The 27,741-nt window shown below is 36.5% G+C and overlaps 1 protein-coding gene across 1 annotated transcript in view; it reads right to left on the bottom strand.

Moving 5' to 3' along the window:
* The window catches only part of HBS1L (HBS1 like translational GTPase), a 59,114-nt gene that overhangs the window by 17,838 nt on the left and 13,535 nt on the right, over nt 1-27,741 (bottom strand). The window contains exon 5 of the mRNA XM_030944406.1: nt 7,464-7,572. Within this exon, the coding sequence (XP_030800266.1) occupies nt 7,464-7,572 (109 nt within the window). The remainder of the gene's footprint in view (nt 1-7,463; nt 7,573-27,741) is intronic.

Below are 27,741 nucleotides of genomic sequence, written 5' to 3'. Positions count from 1 at the left end.
TCAAATATATTATTTTCTTACACTGTCTCTTTTTATCTCCATTTTATAAATGAACATATTTTCCTGATTGACACAAGCTTTCTGAGAATATACAATATTATTCTTTATCTGTCATAGCAAAGATGATCACTAAAAACAAACACTAAGTAACCTTTTAAAGACAGCAAAAGCTTTCTTACTGCCTGATAGAGTTGCATGGTGAGGCATTAATGTAAGAAACAAGACTGTAACAGAAGCAGTTATTACAGGTCTGCCAACATTCTGTCACAGCAAATGTCAATATACAAACCACTGATTATACAGAAAACTAAAATCCCTACAAAACACTATACTTAAAATTTTATCCAAGGGGAAGAAGCTTCTTCCCCTGGAAAACTGGAAATCCTTTCAAGTTCTGTACCATCATGCTGCAGAGTGCTTTCTCTGGAACAGCTTCATGCAGGCTCTCAGTCAAGTGTTTCCACATCCACAGTGAAATTTTCACTCTTCATTTTCTGCTTACATGCCACAATAAACTACCCTGTTTTAATCTTTTCAACTTCTACAAACGAAACTATTTGTTTTGGTGCTTTAGAATCCCATGTTGTGACATCTCAGCTTTTATTTGACATTACTTCTCATTTTCTGTCTGCGTACGAGTATTTGCATTGTGTTAGCCCCTTTCCATTACATAGATCTCACGGAACAATACAGCCTCAACAAGTTAGTCTACTAAAGAAAGCTGTTGAAGAGTCATGATCTAAAAAATTAAACATTATAAATGTTCAGATCAAACGCAAACTTAGCCTCTCATTACATCACTGAGTAACATGGGATATTTTATGGCTCCCCCTTCTTCCCCACAGTTTCAGAACCCACCTGTGTTATCAGTACTGCAGCCAACTGATTGATTTTGACACCTTTTCATAAGGCCCAAAGCCAAGTTTTTCTCCTCATTGTGAGACCAAAGCAAAAATTCCAACACTCATTTTTTTTGGCTACAAAACCCAAGGTCAGGTTCTTGCCTCAAGGCTGAATACCCAGGCTCTTTTTCCAAAACCCAAGGTCAGGTTCTTGCCTCAAGGCTGGATATCCAGGCATGCTTCCCAAATTAGCTAAGCAAACAACCTGGTTTATGCCAGTCATGATGTTTGCAGGGGTACAGATGGAACCTGTGCTTCTGTATAATGGACAGACAATTCTATACAAAGTCTATTTGATACTAAATAAAATACAGATGTATAAAGTCTATATATTTGTATTAAGTCTTTTCTAAAAAGAAGTCATTCTACAAAATATTCTAAACCATTTGTAGAAGGACAAGTTTCTATCAAATTACTGCCTTGGGTCACACAATCTTGACATTCTAGAATTCACACTACAAAGTCACTGTTCTGTATCACCAACCATCACCCCCACGTTACAGATAGCATTGCAGCTTGAAAAGCTGAATAACCTTGATAACACTTGATTCTTTAAACTAAAACAATAGTTGGTCATCACTGCTTTACATGTAGCAATGAAGAAAGTTGATTACACACAAATTATTCCACAGGGAAAAAAGTCACTACAACTATTTATGCTTTCTTTTACTGGAAAAGGTAAGTTCATTTCTATAAGGCTGAACAGAAAGCTCTGCCTTTAAAATTCCTTAAACGGTACATTATGTTTTAGCTGAAAATCTACTTTGGAATAGCAAAACAATTATTTTCTCCAATGTCTCTGCAGGAAAATTTTACCTCATGAAAACAGACCGGAAACAATCAAGTTGACAGAGGGTAAATATACAGAGAATTGTGGTAACTAAGTTTTCTACATATTGTAATAAGGTATTAAAAATCATCTGAATGATGTAAAGCATAACAAATAATTTTTGTCTCAATCATTTAAGAGAGCCTCATATATTTACAATTAATTTGCATTAGAAAACTTTCATCAATATTAAGACTCTTCCACCTCCTTCCCTTTCTTCAGGCAAACTTTAGTCTCAGCAAAATATCTAGCAGCATAATACCTAGCATGTACACACTGAAGTACCAGCACTAGTGCCAATATGCAAAGGTCACACTGAAATGCAAATATGGTATTTTACATTGGTATCAAGTTTTCTTCCTTGAAAGTCTAATATTTGAAGTTCTGGAGAAAACTATTTGTATAAGAAGTCATATCAAAACAGCCTTTACAGCTGGCAATAGTTTTCTCTCCTTCTCAGTGTATGCATTTCTTCCCAAACCAAATTTTCAAAAGTGAAAAAAAAAATAAAAGGCAGTTATTTAGATGAAGCTGAAGGTAATGTGACCCACAAACATAACTCTCACATTTTTCTATAGCTTTCCAAAATATATTCAAGCATTGTCACATCAGCCTATTAACAGACAAGAATGTATTTTCATAGAGAGGTTATTTGCAAGCCTATAAATATTATTTCAATAAACTAGGTAATGATTCTTTTTCTAATCCCAGATGCTAAGGTCTTCCTGCAGGCCAAAGCCTATGTCAGTAAGGATTCCCCAAAACAAGATGGATTTTGTGTGGTAGATTTCAAACTAATTACAGCATCTGAAAGAACCATGGTTTTTGCCAGAGACCAAGTACAGTCTCATTTCTATGTAGCTTTTATTGCAACCACCTGCCAAATAGCTTTTTTTTTAGGTGGTGCAAAGAAAAAGTGCTAGATACAAATGAAATTAGTGAAACAAAGCTACTTTTGCAACTTTTTCAAGAGTACAGTATTTGAAGAGTCAGTACGCTGCTAAAGTTTAAAAGTTTCAGATACTATGTTTTGGAAACCTGGAAACAACTTGTGCCACAATAAACTAGATTTGCCATTTCAGAGAAGAAACATCAGAATGGAGAGAGCATATGATCCACTTACAGAATATCCCTAATAACACAATTCAGCTTTTTGCTGACCCGTGTCAGGGAAAGGGAGAGCAAGTTTATTGCTAGGTACCTAAGCAGGAAAGCAGGCAGGTTAAATTCCAGTCTCATGGAAGTACATGAAGAGAAATGCAACAGTAAGATCCTGACAGTTAGTTATTATGCCTCATGGCAACCAGATGAGTAGCTTATTGAAAGCCTGATAACAGCTCAGAAAAATGCTAAGGAGCTCCACTTCTGGCAGTCAATAAACAAAAATGAATGACATTGGAAACGCTCTTCAGCTAGCCTCTTCCCACAAGGTTTTACAAAATTACTGAACTGAAAACCTCTGTCAGAAGGCAGAAGTGTGTCACTAGTGCAGGCAGTTGAGAGTATAACCAAGTCAACTGCACTAGAAAGCATCTTTGGTAGTAAAGTTCCAGCTCGGTCTGAGCCATGATGACCTACCATATGAAAAAAAAAAATTACTGGAGGAAGACCACTTCCTAAACCATTGCTTGCATCATTGTTTGAGGAGTTGATGGAACTCTACAAAGCAGTCTCAGTTTGCCAACTACTGCTATCTGGTAACATGGGGACATTGACTGATTATGTAAATCAACTTCTTTGAAAGGACAGAACTATTATGAACCTTGCATACACACTGAGATGATGTACTCAAGAAAGCTTGACCTTCAGCAATTCAGGCACAAATCTCAAAACAGCCTATCACAGCTCTTTTGGAAATCAGCAGAGAAACCAAAGCCTGGCAGGGACCAACATTTAGTCAAAATTAAAACTGCCAGGCCAGAAATTTCCTATGCTATCTCACCAACAAGGACCATAACAGTAAACTGAATAAAATATTACGGTTACATTACTGTTTTCTGGGGAATATTAATAAACACAGCATATGTTGTTATAAGACATGTTAGAAGGCATTCAATCTCCCACAAGTATTGAAAGGTTCACACCACCATGCATTCAAAGAGAAACCTGAAAGTTCATCTGCTCAATATTAACTCTTCAGAATTTAGCTTTTAAACATTATTTTCAATCTTCTAGTCTCGATGCTGGGTGAATTATTTTTACACAACCGACTCTTTTGGAGTAATTACAGTCATTACAGAAATATCTACATTTATTTCCCCTTTCAAAATTATTAATTACAAAATATTGGTCAGACTAGTTAAAATAATCAACCCTTTTTTGGTCACAACTTCTTCTGGCTTCCTTTATTACTTAACAGAAAGAAAAACCCCAGTAGACAGTTTTGCTAGAGCAACAGTTTACCAGCAAACTCCATTTTCTGCAGACATGTCCACTAAGAATGTCCAGCAACAAAGGCAATCAATGCTCAAAGCTATTAATGACATCTAATAACCCATCCATTCCAAATAAGATTCACTGATCAATATGAGGTAATACCTCAAAACAAGACTGAATCATAGTCTGAATAGTTAGTCAAAGAATGGGGTTTTTTTGCTAATGCAAGGCTGCTGCTTTTAAAAACACGGTCCCAAAATTACCTTTAAGATCCCATACAGGTAACAACAAAAACTTGTTCATATGTAAAGTACAGTTTCCTTCTAATGGTATCTGCACCAGCACCATACAAATATTTTGGAGTATAAGTAGGGAGCAGAGTTACAGATGTTTTAGAATCCATTTAGAATGCTTTGAATAATTCATACTGGTGCTTTTGGTCAGTGACAAACTATATACTTTAAAAAAGCTGTATTATTATAAACACTCTGCAGTAAATTAACAATGAGACAAGAACATAATGAAGTTATAAAAAGGGTCAAAGGAACAAGTCTTTCTTAGGTGTTAATAAACACAGACTCTTTCTGTTCCTCAACAGGTTATCCTTATCCTACCATTAATCCAGAAGGTAACGGCAGAAGAAAAAAACTAACCCTAATACATTGAGGTGGAAGTTCATGTTTTGTTTTTCATGTTTAGAAATAGATGATTCTCTGCTTCTATGAAGTCAATGTCATAGGCCTTGGCAGTGCCTCCACAGCAGTCTGTTACACAAAAGAAGAAAGGAGGCCCTCATCAGACTCCTTGAAGAAGGGGTCTTTAAGACATGCAGACAACTTTACCATTTAAATTGTATCTTCTTCCATATTCATTGATTGGCTGTGCTCCAAATCTCATGCTCTTTTACAAATCATTCCACTTCTTACCTATTCCTCCCACTTAAAGCTAAACACCTTAAGTATATCCAAGTTCAACAGTAAAAAGAAGTTTGCTTTCAATTATTATTTCAGCAGTACCAGTGAGATGAATTAAAAACCATCTTCACAATCACAGAATGACAGAATAGTTTAGGTTAGAAGGGGACTTTTAAGGTTATCTAGTTCAACCCCCCTGCAATGAGCAGGGACATCTTCAACTAGATCAGGTTGCTCAGAGCCTGGTCCAGTCTGATTTTGAAAGTTTCCATGAGTGGAGCATCCACCACCTCTTTGGGGACTCTGTTCCAGTGTTTTAACATCCTCACTGTAAAAATCTTCCTTACATACGACCTAGACTCTCTTGCAGTCTAAAACCATCACACCCTTTGCCCTGACAGAACAAGCCCTCCTGAAGTGTCTGTCCCCATTTTTCTTATACACCTCCTTTAGCTACTGGAAAGCTGCAATGAGGTCACTCCAAAGCATTCCCATCTTCAGGATGAACAACCCCAGCTTTCTAAGGCTGTCTTCACAGGAGAGGTGCTTCATCCCTGTAATAATCTTGGTGGCCCCCTCAGGGCCCACTCCAACAGGTCCATGTCTTTCCTGTGCTGAAAACCCCAGAACTGAATGCAGCACTCCAGACAGGGTCTCACAAGAGCAACATTAAGGATGTATGTAGAGGATTTACCCACAGGTCCTGAAGGTGTAATCTTTTTTCTGCCACTGAACTGTAAGCAAGCATGATACCAGCCACATCAGTGACCTTGAAAAGAAGCAGAATGGCTGAGAACCATGTTGGAGACAACCACCTTTGATCAGAGACTGAGTCATCACTAGCCTATCCAAGGATTACTTAAGTCTCAGATGAGGAAGCATTCTTCTTATCTCCTCCTTCCCTGTGGAGCAGGCACACATGCTAAGTATCAGAGACACAAAATTCTGTACTTGCTCTTTTTTAGAAACAAACATTTTAAATAGCCATTATTAGAGATTAAAAGAAAAAAATCAATCACAACTACATAAAATCAGCTAGCAGATCTTCTTCACTCATTTAATATTCCTTTCTTTTTCTAAACTTCTATCCAAATGAAATTACTACATAGAAGTCCCCATGAAAAACTCCAACTTATAAGAAGTTTAATAAGAACAAAAGAGATGAAGGTACCTGGAACTTCATGAGTCCAGTTTTCAAATCCAGAGCCACTGATTAGTAGACAGCAAGTGAAAAAAAAATTAGGCTTCCTTTATAGATAGCAATTCTCAAACAGTACAGACAAAATATTTTGAAAGACCCAGAAATTTTTCATTTGGAGCTTATTGCATCTAAGGAGATCGAATGAAGGTGATGTCTTTTAGCAATGATATTTGGTAGCATAAACGAATAATGACATCAGTTTCACACCTTGTAGTAAATGTGCTTAAGTAGATGAAACTGCTTGCTTTCCACTCAGTTATCAAACATGCACAAGATACTGTAAGATAAAGACTATGCTGCCCTCTTACTTCCAAGAATGCTTTCCAGATCAGAATTACAAACACTGCAGGATGAGGTTGCGATGTTGACACTTACACTTGAGAATTTTTTGACCTCAGGATGAACTGTGGAATTTCTTGCCACAGATTAGATAGCTATTGTAAGACTGGATTCAAAACAGAATAAGGGTACCTAAGTAAGAAAAATATATTAACCATTCTTAATAGAAATAGACAAAACGAAAAAATAAATAAAAATTATGGGGAACCACAGAACACTACACCATGATATGTCATGGACCATATTCCCAACATACATGCTGTGTTCTTGTATATTTCTTTAACTATTCACTGCTGGCTATTGCTGTAGGTAGACTCTGATTCAGATGTCTGTCTTCTTGCTCTCATGAGACATCCCCCTTAACAGTTCCACGTCAGGATAAAATTAGAAGCACTAATTTAGCTATAGCACAAGTAGGACCAAACTCTACAACAGTTGTACCCTGGACACCTGTTAAAGTTAATAAAAGCTGCAGAGGAAGGCATGGTTTAGCCCTAAGTGATTGTTTTCCCCATCAACTATTCTTAAATACTTTACTTCCTTTGAAGAACAAGCAATTACAGTTAAGATTTATTGATTTCATAATTCCACTTAGAGAACTAAATTTAAAATAAACGAACACCAAGAAAGTTCAGTATTCTATGAAGCGGATGTTTAAATAATCTGACTACCTGATATCTCTATGCACTATTCATAGTGAAAGGATTTGTTAAATTCAAAACGTGAGGTACCATCTTCTGAAAGTAATTCTGAGTCAAACAAGAAGCTGAGATGGTTAGTTCTGAAGAGTGACACTAAAACTGCTGTGAAAAATAGAAAAAAAAAAAAGAAAACTTGCTACAGGTGCATCAGTCTGAAAGAAGAGCTGCTGATGTACCTTGATGTATGAGGGCTTGGCTTACCATGGAACTTCAAATCCCATAGATTGTTTCTTTCCGGACACTGTCATTTTGGCAATTTTTGGCACAATTTCAGATTCCATTCTGGCTGACTGGGAATCCCTTGTTTTTCCTAGTAATAGACAAAAAGTAAGTTTGAACTTAAGGTTGTGACTAACAGGTATTAAATATAAAGTTTAACAAGTTCCATTACTTCTCTCCAACCCAACAATACCAGTCCTTTGTGACCAACACTCACATTTCAGTGTCTTACCTGCATATATTACATATTTAATCATATAATCTACAGTTAGATCTATTGTGAAAATCTCACCTCTATCTCCAAGCATTCACATGACACCTACACTAGGCAAGAACTTTACTAGAAGCAGCTCTGCAGGGTGCCAGATGCATTTCATGCAACACGAGATAAAGAAAGAGTTTGCAGCTGCTCACTAGATGATTGGATTAATTCTTCTTTAGAGTTTTTCTTTTGCCTTAATATTGCTAACATTGTAAAGCAAAAAAAAAAAGTCCAACTCAGAGAATGCTAGCAGCAGCACCAGCTATGTGTGGGCTGCAAGGCCTTCCCCAAAACCTGAAAACAGAGTTGTCTCATACTGAATTACACTCAAGAAGCCAAGCAATACTCCAAAGCTAGCTAATTTCAAGGTTATTTAGAAGTAATTACCAGAACTGAGTAACTTAATTGCTTAAAGGTATTAACTTTTACCATAACTTAAATGAAAACATAATTAAAGTTCATTCTTAGTTCTGTGAAACTAGTTGCACAACTAATAGCACTATTAGTTTCTTATCAAGCTATAAAAAAAAGCTCTATAAAGCTGTAAAAACAACCCCTCTACTCTGCAAAGGAGCGTTTATATAAAAGAAGTAAACTAGACATTTTCTTTGCACAGTTCCCTTGTTATTATTTTAGGATCCCTTCTTCCTTCAAGGAAAAAAACTTCCTGTATTACAGCATTTGTGACAGCTGCTGCACATTGTGTTCTGAAGGATGTTACACACATGACAAAGCAAAAAAATAATCCAAATTCAGAATTAAGCTGCACTTTCTAAACATGCTTTACCTACAAGTGTATCTGAAAACTAGAAAAATGCCACAACTCTCTCGGTATTGGACCAATTTGGGCAATCAAGAGCCAAGTGAATACCAAGTTACTCTTTCAAGTATTTTAGATACACTACATTAGGATGAACTATTGGAGCCATTTGGCCTTACTCATTTATGTTAATGCTGCACTTCCTTCTAAAGCGCAACAGCTACACCTTTAAACCACAAGATCAAATTGGTTTGTAAGTTACATAAATGATTGCGGTCAAGGCTGCTGAAGATTTCAGGCAAGGAAGCAGAATACCACAGACATGTCTACAACAGCAAACCAAAAAAGCAAACAATCACAATACAGATGGAGACATTCTTATTTATCTGATGACTTGGTCTTCAATTCCCTCATTTGTCTTATCTGCTGATACTCATTTTATTTATATGCCACCTGCAGATCTCTGCAAGAAGTCGTCTGTATGTGGTTCATGAATAGTTGCATACAAATAAGAAACAAAATTAGGAGAAATAATTCTCAGAAAATACCATGTTTGAAATCTGGCTACAAGGAACTAATAATTACAAATAACACAATTAAATTGAAATGAGACCAGTCAAAACAAAAGACAATCATTAGTAGTATAAAACTTGAAAATAATTTGCAATCTATTGGCCCAAAAGTCAAAGGTTTTACAAAACACATCTTTTCTAATCAATTCCAAAATCAGCTTTACTCTGCACAAAAAATGCTGTAGTGTTTGACACAGACTCAAAGTTAAATTGTACACAGAGACTTAACACATTCAACAAATGGAGTATTTGAGAAAGAAGAAAAAACTTTAAAACTAGATATTAGGAAACACTAAGTTGAAAGAAGATACAAAACTAAAATCACAAAGAACAAGAGAAAGTAAAATAATAATCCATTAAAGCTGACAGTTTGAGTAGTTCTTTATTTATACATACTTTAGTTTTATAAGTAACAATAACAATAATAAATAATTATATAAATAAATAAATACTAAAGCATAGGCGGAGCAAGGAAGCAGACTGGGATAATATAAAGACAAATCAAACCATAGAAATAATCCAAGAACGGCGACATTCATCCAGATGAAAAGGCAAGGCAAGAATTATTCATAACACTACTGATAGAAGCATCAAATACAATTTTCAGCCTTCAATGTTTTTATAACCAAGTACAATAAAATCAAGCAGAACATTTGAGATAAGGACCAAGTCTGTCTTTTATGCATTGCAGGCGCCATTAAAGATTAATAATTATGGCTTCATTACAAAGGACAGAAGGCTGGGAAAGGAGTATACTTTACTATCTAATCTATAGGGAACCGGAGAAAACTGCATGATAAATTCTTATCTGCTCCAGCAGGCAAAGCAAAAGCTATTCGGCACTTAACAGATTGCATGCAAATCCTTAAATTGCACCTTGGAACTAAAAGGAAGTCAATGCACAAAGCTGATATAATTCTTAAAACACTTCTTAATCTACGAGCAGGGTACCCTATGGCAGCTGAAGCGTACTACAAACCCAGAAAAAACATAGGAACAGTAATACCAATCTGATTGGGACAAGAGCTGCTGTGGAAAATCAGCTTCTGAAGGGAAAGGATTACAAGGATATACAGATTTTTACCAAGAAGGCCTTCATAAACTTCTTGATACCTACTGCCATTTGGACATTCTCAAACACATACCTAGGTAAATCAATGGCAATAAGTTTCCTAAATCACGAGTACAGATAAAATAAAAACAGATACATCTTTCACATACTCCAAAAGAAGTCCCAATACTTCATTACATTTCACTACTCTAAGCATTGCAAGAAATAAATCTAAGTGTATCCCTACAAGTAAATGCACTGATTGACATAACACTAGAAAAATTAAAAAATTTTCCTTCCACACAAACACATAGTATACATTTATAAATCATAAAAATTAAAGCTGAAAATAAAAAAGTAAAATCTTAAAGGCTCATCAGCATGATAGTTCTCACAATTCAGAATGTTCAGAACCCCGAACTTCTAGCCTATTTTAAGCAAAGTAGCTTCCAGAGAGGTATTTGGTACTTAGACTGCACTGACATCAGAGTACGTAGGCTAAAGCACACTGTACCTACAAGTCAAACACTACCACAAAACTAAAAGTGTATTGATGAACCTTGTCTCAGTATTAAACTGGGATCAGCCTAACTCCAAAGGGAACAGACAGACCTGCACTGCCATTACTCCAATACAACTGGAGTATACGACACTTTGACAAAGTCCTCTTCTATTATTCTTAGCTGTGTTTTCACCTTTCCTGTGACTGCCAGTTGGTCTTCTGACTTAACTCAAAAGTCTGTTAAGACTTACTCAAAAAGTATTACTAATGACACCTGATATAACTTCAAAATTGTTAGCAATACAATCCCAAAATCTGATGGCACAATAAACTACCTGCAGGCTGATAAATATGATGATGACATAGACAAAAATATATGTGGGAAGGAAGTAAAACATTGGGATAGTCTTTAAAAATTAATACAGTCGTTCTAGATGTTCAAGATGGAATAGTAGAAGTATATAGATTTAGTCAACCACCTCCCTTTACTGTGAGCAACTCCCTCTGGATTCCTTTTCTGAAACTGGTCGTAAGCAGTACCTGTAGAAGATCTGTACAAACAAATCAAAAGATTACTCTGGCTACATTATCAAACATAACAGGCTTGATAAGTCCTTTTTTCAATATTGATACTTAACACTGAAAGTAACAGGAAAATAAAAATCAATCTTTTCTCTAATTCTGTTGGAGGTATGGAAGGTTTCAGTAAATGGAAGAGTTGATTGACAGTATAGTCTGTTTCCAGGTAGTTTAGAAGTGAATGAAAAGAGGAATCTGTTAAACAGCCACTCTCTCAAGAAAGACACGTTGATACCAAATGGATATTGGCATATTTGGAGAAATGTACACTTGCACTGGGTATTTAAATCCACGCTTTGTCCAGATGACCATATCTTTCCAATAGCTGTAACAAAATGCCACTATACACAGAAGCTTCTCCTCCCAAGTAGTCTTTCACTCACCCAACACTAAATTGGCACTTAAACTCTACACTCAACCAGCCCACTGCAGAGAAGCCTGTTTCTGATACAATGAACTAGAACGTTTCAAGTGCCTGAATTCAGCTTGAAAAACAAAGACAAATGTCAAGACAGGCATGTCTTGAGCTTATGCTTTTCCAGATGGCAATTCCATTTAAATAAATCCATGTCTACTCACAAACCAACTACTAGTGGTACATAAGCACTGGCAAAGGATCACACCTTCAAGGGAATTACGTTCCAATTAACTGTAGGCAACTTGCTGTTAGTTTTTCACTTGCATGCTTTTGACATTTTTATTGGTTATACTGATTCTTCTCTTTTCAAAATTGGATGTGCACTTGAAGGCAGCTGCATACTATTTCAATTTTGAATGGGGATGAGAATCTTACATTTAACTGACACTTGATAGGCAGAATAAAGTTACTTAAGCAGGTCCTCCTAATGCTGTCTAAGCCAGCACTGCCATGAGAAAAACACACACATGCAACACCATGCTTTCTAATCTACAAGACACGGTTTGCATCCTTTCCTCTGCTACAGACTTTCTATATAACCACAAACAAGTCACTTACACCTCTGTCTGCTCATTGCACAGCAATAGCCACCAATTACATAAAAGAAAACAGGGCACTGGTTTTGTGCACCATGTCATGAGAAACAGTTCTGTCTGAAAAGCAGAATTAATAACCAAGGCTCCTCTCAAGATAACACACTTCCCCTTCCTATATGCTCTGCTATGATTTTAAACTAATTTTAAGACCCTGTATTTGTGAAAATATTTCAAATATGGACTACACATGAGTGAGTCAACCAGATGTAGACACCCACACAATTACACACAATTTCATGCTCAGAACCATGTATCACCTGTTTGACCACATATATCTGGGTTTATATTAATATCTAATAAATCCATCCTGTCACACAACCCATCTGAAAAGCTTCAAACTGTTTACATTTTTCTATTTATGCAACAAATCTCATGAGCTTTAAGCCATTAATTTTTTATTTGCCTTTAAAACAGTAGAATTTTTTTTAACTCTTCAAATGTCAAAGCACATGGAAAAAAATAACAAAGAAATATCAAAACCTGTCAAATTAGAGATATGCTACTGAAAATAATTTGTTTTGGTTTCATAATTAAACTGAATTATTTTACACTCATGATGTCTACAAAATGCTGTAGGATATAGTGGTAACTTGCAGTTAGTTAAGTTTGCACTGGGATACAGTACACTATCATCAGTAGCATTGGTACTGTGTATTAGTATTATCAACATATCAGAACTCTGAGAACACTGTCAGAAGTCCAAGCCTCTTACCAATGTACCACCAGTACAGAATATGACTACAGAACTCAGAACATCCCAGATTTCCTAAATTTAGACAGCTTCATAACCTTTAAAACATTCTGCCTGCATATAATTTGCTGTGCACCATCTCTATAGGTCATCGATTAAATGTATTTTGATGCAACAGCAGTGATAAAGTCTGCATGTGTGAGAACGTCAACTTACAGAATTCCTTCCATATGCAAACTTTAGTACTTAAATCGAACTGGTTCAAAACAGCCACTTTTAGAAAACCACATGACATTATGCTACCGTAAAGTGCAACATACAAGTGGATGCTACTGAACATCCACAGCACTTCCAAAAACAATGGAACAGTCCAAAATAATAGAAAAGACAACTTGCTAAGTCACCACCCAGTGAATGAGACACAGCCATTCGAAAGATACTGAAAACAATTCTCCAAACAAGAACTCTGAACTTTTTCTTTTTAAAAGAAAGGTTATTTCCTAATAGAAACCACAGTCAGGGGATTTCCAGGTAACTTGGTCTCATTGCTATAACTATTACCTTCTCTGCAAAGTTTCAGAGGGTGAATATGAATTTGTTTTTCATGTAACTCAGAGTAGGCATTTTCACTGAAAAATGCTGAAAATAAAAATGTTCACTTGCACCTAACTACAAGAATTTTTTTGGTTTGTTCTTAAGGTATGATACAACAAGAGGGAAGAGAGATACAGCAGGTTCTTGAGTGGTGATATTCCTGAGTCTGTTCATCATGGACCAGTTTTCTGGGATCCACAACACACAAACAGCACAACTTGCTATCCCGAGACTGAAGTTCCAGAAAAGTTTGCTTCACTACATGCAGCTGCAACAACTGTGTGTGCAGCAGCCACAGTCAGAAGGGCTGGCAGCCTGCTACAGCCAGCTGGCACTCCTCACCTCTCTGGCTTTACTTTCAATGTTTGCAGTTTTCAGCAAGTTGACATCACTAGGCCAAAAATTAATTTGTTCAAGTGAGGCTCCTGCCTGAGTTGACCTTTTTTTTTTTTTTTACTTCCAAACAGGGTGAACAAACAAAGTGGAAGATAAAAGACAGAACAGAAGGTTTTTAAAAATGGCACCTAAGGAAGGTATTATTTGCATAAACTAAATCCATCAAGTGACCTTTCCACATTCTGAGAATCCACTTGATTTTGCCTTAGCAAACAGTTTGCACATGCTGTTATGGATTAAGTTTTAAAAATGAAATCCCTAAAACACTTCATCAACATTCAGTATGTCGCTGCTAAAACTGTTTTTGTCCAGGCAGGACACAACAGTGTCACCTGAACTCAAATTCTACCTCTCCTGTCTCCACAGTTTCCTACCACAGCAATAAAATGGAGGCATAAATTTGTCCTGGATACATCATAAAAACAAACAAAACTGGAGGGCAAGAGAAGAGAACCATATAGTGAGAACTGGCAAGGAGTAAGACACACAGATTATTAAGAACAGATGAAGACTAGAAGAATGAAAATCAGTCAAGCAGAGAAGATGAGAGAGAGTGATAGAGTGAGCATGAAAAAAACCAAACGACAGTATTAGTGAATAACCCAACTTGAGGAAGAATTGTGTATAAGGAGAAAGTAAGAGGCCATATACTCAATGACAAGCAAAGCTAAACATGAACAAAGGAAGCAGAAAATGAGCAGAACTGAAGGCAAATGCAAAGTATGTCTGGAAAAGAGCAAACATGGAAAATAATAATGGCCAATTATTGGAAAAATAGGTAGGAAACTGGGAATTGCTAGATAAGGAGTTTGAAATTATGAAGTAGAAAAAAATGGAACTGCAATAAAAAACGTGAAATGACATCAGGAAATAAACACTGTGTTTAGTGCACAAAGACAAATTCAACAAAAAAATTGAACACAACTGAATAAGTTAGAGGATTAGAAGGACACAGACATGGATGTTAGATGAGGTTGAAGTGGATGGAGTGGAATGTGTTATGACAAGACAACAACACATTTTCTTTCCTGTCTGAAACATAGCCAAAATTTCTGGAGTCTCACCATGTCTCTTGCCATCAATACTACCTCCCTGAATGAAGCCAAATGATACAGAATCCAGCAGTCAGTTACAGCTGCACTCTCTTGCTCTTCACACCTGAAACATCTTCCTGTGACAATTTTCTGGCCATCAGGACTTATTTAATTTACACATAGTCAAGCCTGTAAGCAGCACAAAATTAATGTTACCTATTAAAACTATTTTTTCCAAGCGACTCCTTACTGCAATCATTCCATCGAATGGTGCACATTTCATTTAGAATATCTAATGTTGCCAGAAACACATCTCAGGGAACAATGTATATTTTTATAGAAAATATTTTACTCATGTCTATTACTACTAGGAGCTTTCAGCATTTTCACAACTTAATCTTGTATGTCTCAATATTTGGATGCTTAAATCAACATTCCAATTTTTATGAAATTATGTTTAGGCAACACACAACAGCAAAGAAATGCACAGACCAGCTCTATATGTAGACCATTGGTATAGTCTTTCCAGAAATATGGATAATTAGTCTGTTTTGCATTCATGGTTCATCTGTTAGGAGAAAGACAGGCACTGATGCTATAGCAAAACTCTTAAGATTTCCAGTTTCACTAAGCCAACACCTCCCCTGTAAAAGAACGGAGGAGCTCTCCTGCGCAGAGGGCAGACTGGGGGGTGGTGCGTGTTTTCCTTTCGAGAGAACCCGAACATCAGCTGTCTCCTTTTGATGTTTCCGACATGTAAAGGTCCAATAGGAACTCAACTACCAAAACAGCAACTTTCTCATCCACCAAGTTTTTCAAAAGGATGTCCCTGTGATATTTCTCATACCTACTGCTTATAGTTCAATGGACTAAAATTCAGTCCTTCACATGACTGTAACTCAGCACAACTCATCCTGTAACTACTGAAACCCAATTTGCGGGAGGTGTATTGCTCTGCATTCTAGAAATGCCAACGATACCCATTCTCAATCTGTAACTGAAGCTATAATCTCCTGTAAAAATAATTTATTAGATATTTGCAGTTGTTCTGTAACAGCACCTTTAGTCTCCCCCAGATACACAACCATAAGTCGTTGGTGGTGTTTTCTAACTCAACGAATTTTTCTTAAATGACTGTGAATTGTCTTTCACTGAGATTTACAAAAAGCTCAGTCTGATATTTCTGAAGTGCAACTTCCAACCATAAATGGTCATGTAAAGAGCAGAGTCAGCACTATGGGCAGGATAACCCTAAAAAGATATTCCCTTTAGTCAGTCACTTAATTGAACAGAACACAGAGTCTATGCAAATTACCAGAATTTCTGTTAAACCTTGGCCCAAAATGAGTATGTAAAACTGAAAGTACAGTATGTACATTCTATTACAATTATATCAAATTTCCAAAAATAACAAATAGCAATTTCAGGTTTAGTTCATAACTAATGTTATAATGCCAGAGGATGGTGCTATTTGCACATCATTCAGATAATTCAGTAACATCATATCCTTTACATGTTAACATTATTTATGCAAGTACATTCCTGCTGATTGTACTGAAGGAGTGCAAGGCATTTTACAAAAAGAAACTTTTCTTGAACCACAACTTTTATTTATGCACTAAAACTACTTCAGTATGAAACAGAAGTTTAAGAACAGTAAACATGAAAAACATAGAAGCAATCTGACAGTATTTAAAGAGTAAAATCATCTAATATTTGTTCAACTTTTCCACAACCATTCTGCAAATTTTCTCCAGAAACTTAATGAGATGGCCTTTTAAAGCTTCAGAAGAAAGTGTATTTACTAGCCCTACACGACTGTTTAAGCTGTAAATATTTCTAGCATTTTTAAGTTCCAGAAAAATGCAAAAATTTTGTGTGGTGAGAACTTCTAGGCAGGACTAGCTGAAACCTTATTTTAAATTTAGGTTCTCTGAATTCTCAACCCTCTCACTCTGCTGGTGACATTACAATCACACCAGATCCTCTCATGACTTTGGGGCTGGGAATGCAGACAACATAAGGCAATGCCACAGCACAAGGCACATTTTTGGAGGGGAAGACTGGTGGCTTCAGAAGGCCAGAAGTCTAATCACATATGAAAAATTTTTCAGTTACTGAAAAAAGCAGTTCAGGGGCTTATGTAAGATGTGATTTTAAAGAAGCAAGTGTTCAACAGGTAGAGTGAGTATAAGTCTTTTAAAAGAAAAAAAACCAAAACAAGGTCCAGGAGTACAGCAATTACTCATAATATTGTGTACACACAAACACCCATCCTCTACTGTAAATTGAAATACAAATGTATTTAATAAAAAGAACTAGGAGTTGTTCACAAGTACAAGGGAGAAACTCACTGACTGACATTGACTTCTGCATTTCTGCTTGCAAGGTTATGGCAATCAAACAGCAAATCCTCAGAGATGTCCCCTTTCAGTTTGTGGGTTTTTTCCCCTTAAAAAGACAAAAGCATAGACATATTCTACTTACATATTTTACAAAAACTCAGCCAAATACTCGCATTTTGAATGTTTTACCTATAATGAAGATAAAGGAAGAAATAGTATTTACTAGAATTTCATTGAAGATAAAGAGAGTAGGAGTGGAGGTATAGGATTGCCAGCAGAAATGGAACTGAACAGATGGAAGTACATTATATGGAGCAGTTTGTATTTCAAGGGGTTTTGCTTTGGTTTGATGAAACTGACTTCTTGATCGTCCTTGCCATGCCCACCACCTCCTACTCAACATAGATGGAGATATCTTCCCAAGCCAGTAGTTAAGGTACTTCTCAGGATGCGGCAAAACTAAATACAAAGTCTTTACTATACCTGACAGAAACTGTGGATGATATGGGTATCAGTAAATGTTCAGACTCTTGATGTTTTGGGGGGCTTTCTTCTTCTACTTAAGCAAGATACAACCTTCCCACTAAAACCATTTCACTATAACTACTAACCAGCTTTGGGTGTGAGCCTCAATTCAAAATCATCTTTGTGTTCAGTATTTGTTCATATACAAAACTCAAAGCAAACCTAAGTTGCATTTTTGCTACAAATACTTAAACGTCTCTTAAATTCCACAGTTCATAGCCATAGTGGAGATCCAAACTCAAGAAGAATTGCTCCAGGGCATTGTGCTGCTGCAGAAAGAAAACTGCTCCAGAGGAAAGAGATACTAAGGAACAAAGATGAATAAAGTTCCAGAACTTTTTCTTCTGAAACATAAATAATATTCTAAACAGTCATAATATGAAAAATGTAGCAAAGAGTATTATAGTTATCTATACTGAAAACTACAATTACATACAAGAACACAAAAAAGAAATCATTACCACCAAAAAACCTCTCTCTAATACAGTGAAAACAAATATTTTATTTTAAATCCCAAAATAAAAATCATTAAAAGGTATTACTTTGACCAAGTAAATTAGACACAGTCATTTTCCAAACTGCCAAAAGACAATGTTAAGTGTTTGGATTCCTTGATCAGGAGCAATTTTAATAAATTGAGGAAACTGACAAGGAAAAAGCTGACAGTATTAACCAGAATGGAAGTAATGATGCTGGAAGGCAGGCTCCAGTGAAGATAAACCCCGTAAAACACAAGACTGACATTCTAACAAGCTCACCTTCAGAAACAGTTGTGTTCTATGCAAGGCTGCTAGCTCAGTGAACCCAAGCATAAGACATGAAATAGAAGCTGTTACACCTAATACTTGCTTTCAGGTATTTTAAAGGAATCTAGCAGAACAGGGCCTACCCATATGTCCCCAAGAAAATGTGAATTTTCATTTTCAATAAATGGAATTTTCATTTTTAATGGGAATTTACATAAGTTAAATATCTAACTACTGCAAATAGCTTACATTAATTAATAATACACATGAATGATGGAAAAGGTATCTCTGATTGGTGACAGGTGCCAATACACAACCCCCAGACCTAGGAGCGGACAGGTTCCTAATTACCAGAGATGTAATCAAATACAATAGAGTAGGAGAGATGGTATTTACAGTTTTACAAAACAGAAAAGCTCAAAGGTACTGCAACTTGAAAATCCTACCTCTTTTGCTATTGCAACTAATCTCTTATCTAAAATCTCTTATTCCAACTAATCTGCTAATATCCAAAACTTAGGCAGCTACTGAAAATGTATAACCTTATAAAAAGTTGAATAATAGATTAACAGAGTTTATTTTTAAAAATTGAATCTTTAATCTCAGTTAATCTCTCTAATCTTGAATCTCAGTTAAATGCATACATCTAAAAGCCACTTGAATAATCACTCTGAAGCTAAAAATGTAAAATGTTCAAATTTATACCATTCAGAAAGAGTAAATGTTAAGAAGCAACAAATCAGACACAAAAGGAATTAAAATACATTGATCTTCGCACATCCAAATTAGGTCAAGTTAAACATTACACACAATCTGTTCAAAGGAAACATTTTGAGTGAACATACACCCTTCGACAGTGCTTCTTGTACTAGGAGTAAATGTAAAATAATGAAGCAACAACACTTAAGAGAACCAAGAAAAATAATTAACAAGGTGCTGTTTCTCCTTTGCATTTTTTCTCCAAATAAAACTAATATTGATCAACCTGCTCTTCCCCACCTTAACTGTTCCAAGATTTCCGATTAAGGGATGATGTGTCATGCTATTGGTTCACATTTGCATTATTACTCAATATCAACATATTAGGTGGGGAAGGGGGTGGGGGGAGGTTTAAAAAAAAAAGTAGGATCATAATTCTTCCCTAGAAATTTCAGAAAAGCAAAAGTTTGAAACTTTTTCTTATATCAGATTCAGCCCAAAAATAATTTTTAATATTAGATTTACAAATTATTTCTATGTAGATGGGACAGTTTAAGTACTCAAGAGGCATTCAATTTTAAAAACATAATACCATGAGAAAACACTTAAAATTTCCTCCTTCCAGGTTAATTTTATTTTCAGTGTTCTTACATCATGAAACCAAAGGTTGTAGGTGCATCATCAATATGTTACAATATGTTCAAAACCTACAATTCACTACTAGAGATTACATTTTCTATGTGCTATTACTTAGCAGAATGCTTTCCCTGTTTTTTATTAGATACCACTTTAAACATCTTCCCCTTTCAATACTATTTGCCACTTATGGTGGAACATCAGAAGAGAAACAAAGGGAAATGAGGCTTCAAGTCCAGTCACACTCATATCTACTAGTTCTTGATAATTTGTCATAACATAATGGGGTATGTGAAGTTGTACTATTCCACATGTGACTGCTCACAACTAGAAGACACCTTGACTGCTCATAACGATGCTGGTGAACCAGTATTTTATTCTCTCTTACTACTGGCATTCAAAGCTCAGCTTTTCTGATATAACTGATATAACTAGCTACACCACCACTAGGATCTCTTGCTGGTAGACTTTGCAGATACTCCTGTGCTGTAAAGTACACTTTTTGCACATACCTCCTAAGAGTTTAGAAGTAACTCTAGCCTTCTGGAAAGAGAGCACAATCTCAGTTTTGTCCTCAGTGCTACACAGATGAAAGTTCAATTATCACACATACAAACCTACTCAACAGCAGCTATCTTTAACAAAAGACAAATAATAACCAAATATGTCTACAGGAGAGGATGACCACATTCTCAAAGCCAGAGTTAGAAACTCTCAGATAAAGAAGTTTGATACTACTAAGTAGTATCAAATGGATACAGGGACTTCACTGTCACGTCATTTTCTCCTAGTTTGTTTTTGTGAAATTTTCTGTATGTCTTCACTGTAAGATCAACAGGCTTCATTCAACATCTACTTTTGCTGCTTCCTTTAATTCTAATGGAAAGCACCCTACTCATTTCCTAAATAAAGAGAATTAGTTTGCCATACTGTCATCTTGTCCTGTTCATAAATAGAGTACATTTGAGGAAGGGCAGAAATGAAAAGGAGGCAATGGCTAATAAAAACACAAAGAAGGAAAAAAAAAACAAACCCAAAAAAACCCACCCAGCAACTTCAGCATTCTTTCTTATTTAAATTTCCTACTGGTAACTCAAAGAATATTCGAATGCTAGGTGTGAAACTGTTAAAGATCTCTGGATTTACCTTGCAAAACAAATTTAAGCTGCATCAATGCAGCAGGCTGATCAAAGGTACTTAATTTATCTGCAGTCCAGAACCTGCACAGTATCAAAACCAACATATTAGCAGAAAATACATAAATGAAAAAAGTTCATATAACTATTACTACAAATTTAGAGACTAATCTTAAGCTATCTGAAAAGCCATGAAGTTTTCCTGGACCACAGCTGTGCAGTTTGTACAAATACCTAGTTACAACACATTATATGACAGAAAGACATATTTGCCTAAGGAACATATTATGTATGCTACCAGCAACATTGAACATTGCTACGGATTTAAAGAATCTACCATTAATTTGGTAATTTAGTTGACAGTAGGCCTTTGAGTGGCTAACTGATACAAAATTCTAGAATTAAGCTCTAGCTTATTTATCAGGGAAACCACTGCAAGGAAGAGCGCAGATACTGGCCAAACTGAAGTAAACAAGGTACAAAAAAGCTACTTGACATGCACAGCAGCACAGATTTGAGAAACACGAAATAGAACTTTAAAAGCCCTACCTGTTCTGTATTAAAATTTAGGAAATCATAAAAATTGCACCATATTTCAGCGTAAGAGATGTTTTCTCTTTTTAACTGCAGCATGTTTTACATTATCTGCATTACTTATCTATACTTGCAATACTTATATAAATTATTACTCTGAAAATTTATTAATTCCACATTTTCCTATGAACTCATATGGTGTCAGCCAAACTTACCTGATTTCCAGCACTATCAAAGATGAACTTGTTTAATCAAGACAAGAAAAAATTAAAACCTAATATTACTATAATCTCAAAAAGAGACATGCATATTTAGAAAATAACCTATATATTGATGTAATGTGAAGCATAACACTGGAAGCTCTATTCTCCATTGCCAAAATAGTTCAGAGACACAAGCTGATTTATAAAAAGCTGCATATCTGAGTTTAGAAGCAAAATTGAATATAGTAAAGTACAGCCTATAGTTTTAGACAAGCTTTGGAAGATTTATCAGATGTAGAACAACACCAGAAAAATTTCATTTGCCAGCCTGAAGCAGTCCATTTCACTCTGTCATGACTTAAGAAGGGAACTCACATGGACTCAAGTTCATCGCTTCATGTTTTTCTGTACACTTCACATTTACAGTAGCACCTGTAAGCACACAGATAGCATCTAAAATCTTGCAATAGTTTGTTTGCATACATGTTAACATAAAAATAGCACCAAAAGCATAACAAAGCACATTTCTGCCTTGAAAAGTGTTTCTTTAAGACCTTTGGGTAGCACTTTTTTCCTTTTTTTTTCAACTCAACCACAGTTACATTATCTTGCCTAGTGGACAAGCAAAGTTAGTCGTTTTCCTGTTTATGTGGGTCAGCAATAGGGAAGAGGAAAACATTAAAAATAGGAAAATGTGATTCTAAAACCACAAGAAGTTGCAGCAGGGACTCCAACAAGGAGTACCCAAAATAACTTCAACTCATATTTTGGAATTAATCAGATACAAAATTTCCACTTAGGGTGAGCTTCTATAGGCAGTAAAAAACATAGAAAAAGAACTGAAGCAACAACCAGTCAAAGTTCTTGCACGTCTTTGACAATATGGCATTACAACTTCTGCAGACACAATTATTTTCCACAATAAAGTCAGCTAGTTTTCCAAGATTTTGGCATTTTAAGCATTAGTTTCTGACAGTGGACTCATGAGTTTTAATTTTAATGGCCATTTCAACCACCACAAGTATAACAGAAGGGAGGAAACTGGCACTTCACATATTTTAAGTGTCCTCGCTGAAGACTGAAAGGCTGTGAACACAGAAGCTGAGGTGACGAAAAATGGCTGATATCTTGTCACTGAAGAAGAAAACAGTTCAGGTGTAAATAGAGGCACACAAGTGGTGGCATTTCTGTTCTGTCTGATATGTATGTGCCATAATACACTATACTATGGAACTAATGTGCTTTGTAACAATTCCGAATCATCCACAAAACTGAAGAAACACATCCACAAGACTGTACAGAGATGAAGTTTGCATTGTTGACATACATTTTCTAAGGAAGGAACAGTATTTGTAGTGAAAGACCCTTAGCATGAACAGACATTGTGAAGTAATTTTGTGTTTAAAGCCTGCATTTTTACACCATACTGGCTTTTACTTTTTTTAACTTATTTTCTGAATTTCTCCAGGTTTCCTGTTAGCACTCAAGCTCTTTTTTACCAGTAGGTAATGTATTTTAGTCTGCTTCTTTTGCTCCCACTACTTTGGATTGGATATGCCACTTCTAATGTTTAGATGTCTTACTAGTTTCTAGAGCTGACATGCGCTAGCTTTCAACTGCGAAACACTCCCATGTCAGCATTCCCAATGGCATTCCCTCACTTTGAGTACTCCTCTGGTACAACTTGAAGTACAACTTCAGGTAGGATTTACAATATTTAAATTGATACATGATAGCACTACAGCAGCAGTGAAACAGGATTTTTAAAAAAATCTGACTCCAATCATACATTCCCAACAATCCAGCAATCCCATCTGAGAATTTAGTAAATTCTTCACTTTACCTTCTAAAGACACTGAGAAAACCAAGTTTTCTTGGTTGCTAGTTGATCTTTACCGTGACCTAAATGGACTGAGATAGGACACAGTCAGAACAAGTGGAGCTACGGTTTCCCCAGGATCTCTGGTTCTTCTGGAATCCTAAAGTTCTAAAAAGGACACAATCATTTTTAGTTTCATCCGAGTTCTCTTAGCTTCCAAGCAAAACACCCAATTTTCATACATGGTACAGTCAACTATGGACATGACTTTGTGTTGGTTTACACTTCATCCTAACAAAAGTAAACCAAACTAGTGTTACAGGACCATGAAGGAAAACTCAGAAAAAGCCTGGAGTGTCACTTTTTCCAGTGTAGGTGTACAGTATGTATGAGGAGAATCTCAAAAATGCATTTCAAAGGATTTTAAAAAGCTTCTCATTGCTGGTGACACATTTTTCCCTGAAATAAGCCACTTCCTTTCTAAAACCCACACAGTACCTCTGTGTCAAGATTCAGTAACTTCGCAAAGTCTGTGTATATATTTTTCTTACCCAAAACACGGAAGTCTTAAATTCTCATTTACTTTCCATGATTTAAGATACATCATGTCAGATTTCAAACATTTCCATTGAGAAAAGAACACATTTTCTTTGTCACAGACAGAATGCATAACATATCTGAGTATAATGAAGTACAACAGGTCCTCATCTCTACAGCAGGCATTTGAGAATTGTAACATTACAGAAAAGTTACCACATCCAACTGAAGATGGGAATAAAAATGTCTTCTTAGCTACCAATGTATAAACCATGGATTTTCAAATCAGCAAAATCAAAGCATCAGAGCCTAACGTGATAAATGGCAGTAAAACATGAGGAAATCTAAAGCTCATGAAAATATATTGTACATCACCGTTAAACTTCTGAAAGTTGCTCTTCTTTGGAATTCTCCCTATATATAAAATCCAAAAGTATCAGTTTGTCTGGTTTTCCTTGGGTTGTTTTGGTCATTGAAGGCTCCCAACTTCATCTGTCCATTAACCACAACCAGAAGTGATAAATGTTATCTGCTAAAGCACAATAATTGCATTCTGACACTTTGCACTAAGAAGTAACCACAATGACCATCACAACATAAAAAAAACAGAAAACAAAAAAGTATTTGTCCATGGAAAGAGAAACACATATCATTCTGAACCAAAACCAAAGCTTGCTGCATTCAACTGAGTAAAAAGAAAGAGCTAATTATATCAAGTCACATTGTGGCAATGTTTGTGCGATTTTTTCATTTTTAACTGCTACTGATGTAAAGCAAAAATAAAGGAAGATACTTATACAGGAGAGGAAAAAAAATTCAGAAAATTAAAAGAAACATTAACAAAATGCAAGGTAAGCACCTGCCAATTTTATTTGTTCTTTTCTTGAAACTGCCCACACTGTATTATCAGTTATGTCAAAATCCAAATAAATGCAGAATTAATAAAAGCATAAACCAAAGATACATGTCAGTGAAGAAATATCTGTTTCTCTATCAATATCTGTTAACTGCTTCTCTGTAAGAAAGTAGTAAAGCCCAATATCTACAAACCTAGACTTGAGACGTGCTCTATTCCTAGATTATCTGGCATGTCATGAGTAAGGCTTTTCAGCTTCCTGTGCCTTACTTTCAACTTTGACTCTCTACTGTGAAGTTTATTTCTTATTAAATATTTATAAAAAACAGACCTGTTTTTTGTGCTATTCTTGAGAAATTACCATAAAACAAAATAGCCAGTGCCACCACAAAGACAGCTCAACTCTAGATTTCTTGCTGCCCCAACAACAACCAAACCAAACCAGACTCAGTTCGCAGAGCTTTTTATTTCCTGCAAGGACTGCACATTTACAGACACCTGACCTCTTTCTTGCTCAAGCATCACTAAAATCAAAAATCTTCATGTCATAAAGTGGTTAACAATTCCGTTAATGGTGCCTAAAATGGAATAGAACCTTGCTCAATCACCAGTATCTGTTTGTTCTGTAACACTAATACAAGCAAAAAGAAATGAAAAAGTAGTTTAGCTAGAAAAAAAAACATGCAGAAATTAAACGAAAATGTAGATGTTTTTCACTGAGGGTACCATTTTCACAAAAATACTTTTCAGAAATTTGAATTTTAAGAAAGATTTCTCAGAGACCCATAAATACCAGCTACATTTCCTGAAACAAAAATACTTGCTTGCCTTGACTATAGTGAGAACAATTTACTACAAGTCTGTATTTCAAATTGCAATCTCTGAATATCACTAACACCAGAACAAATGACACCTGAGAAATGCTACACATGTCAAGAACATATGCCACCAGTCAAAAAAGGGAAATCTGTATATTTTTCATGTTATGGATAAAAAGACTCAAATTATCAAAATAATATCCATCTTCATCAGCTATTACATCCACACATTGACAAAAATCACAAAAAATCACAAAAATCACATATTCTGAGTTGGAAGTGAAGCACAAGGACCAAGTCCAGCTCCTGCCCCTGCAGAGCACCAACCCCAAGAGTCACACCATGCGCCCAAGAGTCGCGTCCAAACACCTCCAGAATTCTGTCAGGCTTGTGCTGCAACCACTGCCCTGGAGAGCCTGTTCCAGTGCCCAACCACCCTCTGGGTGAAAAACCTTTTCCTTATATCCAACTTAAACCTCCCTTAATACACCTTCAGGCCATTTGCTCAGGTCCTGTCACTGGTCATCACAGAGATCAGTGTCTGCCCCTCCTCTTCCCTTCATGAGGAAGCTGGAGACTGGGATGAGGTCTTCCCCTAATTTTCTCCAGGCTGAACAGACCAAGTGACCTCAGCTGCTCCTCATACAGCTTCCCCTCCTGGCCCTCCACCATCCTCATGGCCTCCTTTGCATGCTCTCTAGTGGTATAATGTTGTTATATTATGGCACCCAGAACTGCCCCCAGCACTGGAGGTGAGGCTGCCCCACCTCAGAGCAGAGCAGGACAATCTCCTCCCTTGCCTGGCTGGCCATGCTGTGCCTGATGCCCCTCAGGACAGGGTTGGCTCCCCTGGCTGCCCGGGCACTGCTGACTCCTGTTCAACTTGCCACTGACCAGGACCCCCAGGTCCCTTTACAAGGCACTGCTCTCCAGCCTCTCATTGCCCAGTCTGTATGTACTACCCCAGGTGTAGAATCTGACACTTGCCCTTGCGGACCTTCCACTTGGTTGCTGACTGCCCAACTCTCCAATTTATTGAGGTCTCTCTACAGGGCCTCTCTACAGGGCCTCCCTGCCCTCAAGGAAGCCCGGAGCTCCTCCCAGTTTTCCATCATATGTGAACTTGCTCATTATCCCTTCCAGTCCTGTGTCCAGGTCCTTTACAAAGATGTTGAAGAGCACAGGGCCAAGGATGGAGCCTCACTAGGGATGTCTGATGTCACCTCACTCACTATAAACCTTTGTGCCTGATCCATGAGCCAGCTGCTCACCCATCTCACGATGTGTTTATCCAGCTGCATGGTGGACATTTTCTCCAGAAGGATCCTATGAGAGAGTGTATCTAAAGCTTTACTGAAATCCAAAAAGATTACATCAACCCTTGGCCAACTAGGCAGGTTACCTTATAATAAAACAAAATCAGACAGGACTTTCATGAAGCCATACTGGCTGTGCCGCTGACTGCATTGTTTTTCAGATGTTTTTCAATACCTCCCAAAAAAATCTTTACCATAACTTTATCAGACACTGAAGAGAGATTGATGGGCCCGTAGTTTCTGGGGTCTTCCTTAATGCCCATCCTGAAAATCAGGACAAAGCTCACCAGCTTCCAGTCAGCTGGGACCTCACTGATAATGAGTAAATACTTTATGAGCAACTCTTCTCTAAAATCTCCATAACGTCATTATAAAAAGAGTAAAATAATTTTCATTATGTTTTCATAAGTCTAATTCTTCAAAAATGGTGCAAAGATTCTCTTTCAAATATCACTTTAATCGCTACAGACTACAACCATTTTACAGGTTATAGTCATCTTCTGGTCTTATTAGTACCAGAAACTTAGGGCAATGGGTTATTTTCTAAAGGAATCCTACCAACACTAAGCATACTAATTAATTATTTGAGCAACAAACTACTGACATACTTCAGAAGTCATGGACAATTATTTCCA

Source organism: Camarhynchus parvulus, chromosome 3, assembly GCF_901933205.1.
Source record: "Camarhynchus parvulus chromosome 3, STF_HiC, whole genome shotgun sequence".
NCBI lineage: Eukaryota > Metazoa > Chordata > Aves > Passeriformes > Thraupidae > Camarhynchus > Camarhynchus parvulus.
This window is presented reverse-complemented; position numbering and strand designations above follow the sequence as displayed.